At 40.3% G+C, this 4,647-nt stretch overlaps 1 protein-coding gene across 1 annotated transcript; it reads left to right on the top strand.

The window, feature by feature from the left end:
* The first annotated feature begins 936 nt into the window (after positions 1–936).
* On the top strand, positions 937–3,430 carry LOC122064731 (cytochrome P450 CYP82D47-like). Its single transcript, XM_042628490.1, has 2 exons — positions 937–1,922; positions 2,742–3,430. Exons 1-2 carry the CDS (start codon positions 954–956, stop codon positions 3,378–3,380), a joined length of 1,608 nt encoding a protein of 535 aa, XP_042484424.1. The 5' UTR covers positions 937–953; the 3' UTR covers positions 3,381–3,430.
* Positions 3,431–4,647: the final 1,217 nt, after the last annotated feature.

The following is a 4,647-nucleotide window of genomic DNA, read 5'->3' as shown; positions in this document are numbered from 1 at the left end:
TCTTATAGATGGTAGATCATTTGATTGAGTTAGGTCATGAAATTCTAGATTTGGCATATCTTCAAATCAATTTGATATTTTTATTTTAATTTTTTTTCAGATGCAAGGGCCCAATCAAGAACCATATAAGGGACCCACATAAGGGGTGGCGCCAAGAAGGCAATGACCCTTTTGAAAAACAGGAAAAGTACTATTAGGGTCCTATAATTAAATTCTTTTAAGAGAACTTGATTCACTGATTATGTTTCTGAAGTAATATCTAAAACACAAGTGTTAAACCTCAGGTCAAAACCTAAATCAGAAGGGATCGGATCAGGTCTTCATATGATAATTTTTCTTGTATAATGTTTGATCCACACTTGAACTCCACTCAAATAAAAATCAATTAAAAGAAGAAAGAGATTAAATAGAATCTAAGAAAGAGATTAAATAAAATCTAAGTGTGAATCAAACATTGTCCGACAATCATTCTTGTACGATTACCTTATTCATACTCATACCAGAAAAGGTGATCAAATATGCTAATCATTTTTTTCCTTATGAAACAAATTTGAGATATCCTTTTCCATGTGTCCAAAAGTCCAATATAAAGTGAAACACACACCCCTCTCCCTCCCCCACTTGCTTCCACTGATGGTTACATTTGTTGTGCTGGTGAGGGGCCACACCTGCATCTCATGATGACTTTGAGAAAAATTATCATTTTGAATTCATAGATTCCTGATTCCAGATACATGCATAAGTTTTGTCATTTTTCCACCGATGAAAGCCTTAGAAGTCGTGAAGGAACAAATCACTAGTCTACCACCTCGCAAATCTTATCACATTAGCCATCAAATTGGACAGAGTAGAGATAGATAACTACAGTAATTCTAGGTTGTTTATATATATATATATATATATATATCAAAAGAAGCTTTTCCCTTGTATCAACAATACCTTCACTCAAAACCATGGAGATTGGTATTCAACTGCAAGCAATTTCCATCTTTGTTACCCTAATCTTGCTCTACATCCAATGGAGAGTGAAGGCTAAGAGTCACAAAAGCAAGGGAAGAGTGGTCCCTGAACCATCTGGTGCCTTGCCAATTGTTGGTCACCTGCATTTGCTGGGAGGTCAAGAGCCGGTTGCACGAATCCTTGGTGCCATGGCCGACAAATACGGACCGGCCTTCATGCTTCGGCTTGGTGTGAATCATACCTTTGTGGTGAGTAGTTGGGAGATGATGAGGGACTGCTTCACCAGCAATGATAGGGTTTTCGCCACACGCCCGCAAAGTGCAGCTGGGAAGTACCTGGGATACAATTATGCCAATCTAGGGTTTACCCCTTATGGACCATACTGGCGTGAGATTAGAAAGATAGCCACAATTGAGCTCCTCTCCAAAACCAGGCTAGAGATGCTCAAGCATGTAAGAATTAATGAAATAGATGTATGCATCAAAGAGTTGTACTCTCTTTGGGCGAAGGGTAGTATTAGTACTAGTAATAGTACTACCCATCTTGTAAAGATGGAGATGAAGCAATGGTTTGAGCATCTAAGCTTTAATGTCATCACCAAAATAATTGCAGGCAAACGGTACTTTGGGAACATCGATCCTAGATATGAGCATGAGGCCCTGAGATTCAGGAAAGCGATTGATGAGATAGCACATTTAAGTGGGATGTTTGTCATCTCGGATGCACTCCCATATCTCAAATGGCTGGATTTGGGGGGATATTTGAGATCCATGAAGTGTGTTGCAAAGGAAGTAGACTCTCTAATTGGAAATTGGCTAAAGGAACATCGTTTCAAGGCTCTATCTGATAAGATGGAAGGTGAAGTAGACTTCATCGATGTGATGCTATCGATCATTCGTGTTCATGATCATGATTTGAAGTCTAGTTACGATGGAGATACCATAATCAAGGCAACTGTATTGGTATGTTCCCTCTCTTTTTTTCTTCTTCCTTTATTTTTAGGGGGTGGGGGTGGGGGTGGGGGTGGCGGCCGTAGAAGTATTGATATGTTCCTTCTTCTTTATAATGATGTTTATATTTTTTCTGAAAAATGGTTTTCTGTTTGTGAGCACAGCCTATGTCAGTGTTCTTGGTGTCTCTCGCTCTTCATTTTGGCCTAAAATAAGGGGAAATGTTATTTCACATGAGTAGCGAGATCGACACATGGGAGCGTGGCCATAAGCCACTCTCCCGAACAAAGTTCTTTTTCCTTTTATTTTTTTTTTACATGAATATGTTTTGATGAAGAAAGAAAAAGAAAAAAAAAATTGGAATTTAAGGAGAGATAGGCACAAAAAAAAAATTATTATGTAATTCTAATTTTCGTGTTGATATGTTTTCTATAGACTTTTTTTTGTTGGGCATCCAAATATAGCCTAAGAGAATTATTGAAAAAACCATGCATTTCGATTAATTGGTAACTAAACTTGGTCACTTGAGCAAATCAAACCTTCTAAGCCTGAAAATGAGGGAAAAAAATTTGGTTGCTACCCGAGTTGTAGCTAAGTAGCTGCAACCCCTTGCTGGCAGCCAAAGAAATGGAATAATTCACTTCCCCCTTAGGGTTCACAAATACCCTCCTAGGTTATTGTATTTTCCATTTCTATGGCTGCCATAGGGGTAGCAGCTACTTGGCTGCAACCCTGGCAGCAACTAAATTTCGTCCGAAAATGAGCATCATTTCTCTTCTCTTGGCCTAACACTTATAGAATGTTTTTCTTTCTCTTCTTCACATTTCACAGGCTCTAATAGCAGCTGGCTCAGAAACTACATCCCTAAGCTTGATGTGGGCCCTCTCCTTACTATTAAACAACCTCCATGTATTAAAAAAAGCCCAAGATGAGCTGGACAACCATGTTGGAAGAGACAGACACGTGGATGAAACAGATATAAAAAGTCTGGTATACTTGCATGCAATTGTTAAGGAAACATTGCGTCTATACCCCGCAGCACCCATAGCAATACCACATCAAGCCATGCAAGACTGCCAAGTTGGTGGATATCATGTTCCTAAAGGCACACAATTAATGGTGAACATTTGGAAATTGCACAGAGATCCTCGTGTTTGGGTAGATCCTTATGAATTCAAACCTGAGAGATTCCTCACTACGCATGATAATGTAGATGTGAGGGGTCAACAATTTGAGTTCATTCCTTTTGGCTCTGGGGTGAGATCTTGCCCAGGTATCACGTTTGCCATGCAAGTCTTACACTTAACACTAGCTCGTTTGCTACATGGGTTCAATTTAGAAACTCCTTCTTGTGAACCAATAGACATGAGTGAAGGGTTAGGCCTTACCCTTCCCAAGAAAACTCCTCTGGAAGCCCTACTCTCTCCACGCCTTCCGTCTAAGATGTATGAAATGCAATCGGAGGAGTAAGTCGAAATAAAGAAGTTGCTTGTAGTTCTTATTATGATGATGGGCCGGGTGCAATCTATCAGTGTATGACTGATAATTTATATATACAATGCATGCATGTTACTAGTCCAGCACGCGGTAAGGTACCAATGTTGTGATCTATAACCCCAAAGGGTTAGCGCAGTTGGCTTGGAGGGGACACAGTACTCCGCCTCAAGAAGCGAGGTCCTGTGATCAAACCTTCGCCACTGCACCTAACTTCTTGGGGCCACCGCACGAGAGTTTCTGTCTCGGACTGACCCGGTTATGTGTAAGCGGTATAACAATGACCCCAGGGATTACTCAGGTCAAAGATCCAGACATCTTGGGTATATAAAAAAAAAAAAGAATGTTGCAACCTGGTAGTTAAACAATAAAAACAGCCTTTCAATATTCTTGAGTTGGATGATGACATGTATTGGGAAGATATAGAGCATCAAGTCATCTTTCCATCACAGCTTAAATCAAAATGATATAATTCGAGATGAGAAAGATACAGTCAGTTTAGTACAACAGGTACTTGAGGCACAACTATTCAACAAAATGCCCCAAAGAAGGGACATTCAAATGGGTGCAATTTTGAAGCATAGAAGATGATACGTGGGCTCCACTTGGGGACTCAATATTGTTGATGTGGACATATCAACATGATACATAGTGTTGGAAAAAATTTGGCCAAGTAGCTGCAACCCCTACTGGCAACCAAAGAAATGCAACAATTCACTTCCCTAGGGTTCACAAATACCCTCCTAGGTTATTGTATTTTCCAAAATACCCTTTTAGATTCCATTTCTTTCGCTGCTATAGGGGTTGGCTGCAACCCGGGCAGTAGCTAAATTTTGTCTCATAATGTCATAGTGATATATCAATGGCGATGGTACATAGAAGATCATGGTACATGATGTACTGATGATGATCACGGTTTATGAGTGTTATGCAAGGCCATATACATGATGAATGTACATGTGGCAAACTAAATTGATGTGGCATTTCACCCGGAGGTTCTCAGTGCATGCACAATGGTGACAGGGTTTATAATAGATACAAGACACCATCGATAGTCCGCGCAAGACAGCAACACATCAGCACAAGGCCAAGCTCTAGGCATGCACGTGCGCAGATACAAAGAAGCTGGCACCCGCGGCCAGAGTAACCAACGAAGGTTGGCATTCCATGTACGTTAGAGCCAGCCAAGGGGTTACATGAGTTTGTGACTCATTCTTCCAAATTTCTTCCAAGTGTCGTGATG

This window comes from Macadamia integrifolia, unplaced genomic scaffold, assembly GCF_013358625.1.
Source record: "Macadamia integrifolia cultivar HAES 741 unplaced genomic scaffold, SCU_Mint_v3 scaffold1737, whole genome shotgun sequence".
Lineage (NCBI taxonomy): Eukaryota > Viridiplantae > Streptophyta > Magnoliopsida > Proteales > Proteaceae > Macadamia > Macadamia integrifolia.
Note: the sequence above shows the minus strand (reverse complement) of the source record. Positions and strands in the feature narration are given on the sequence as shown.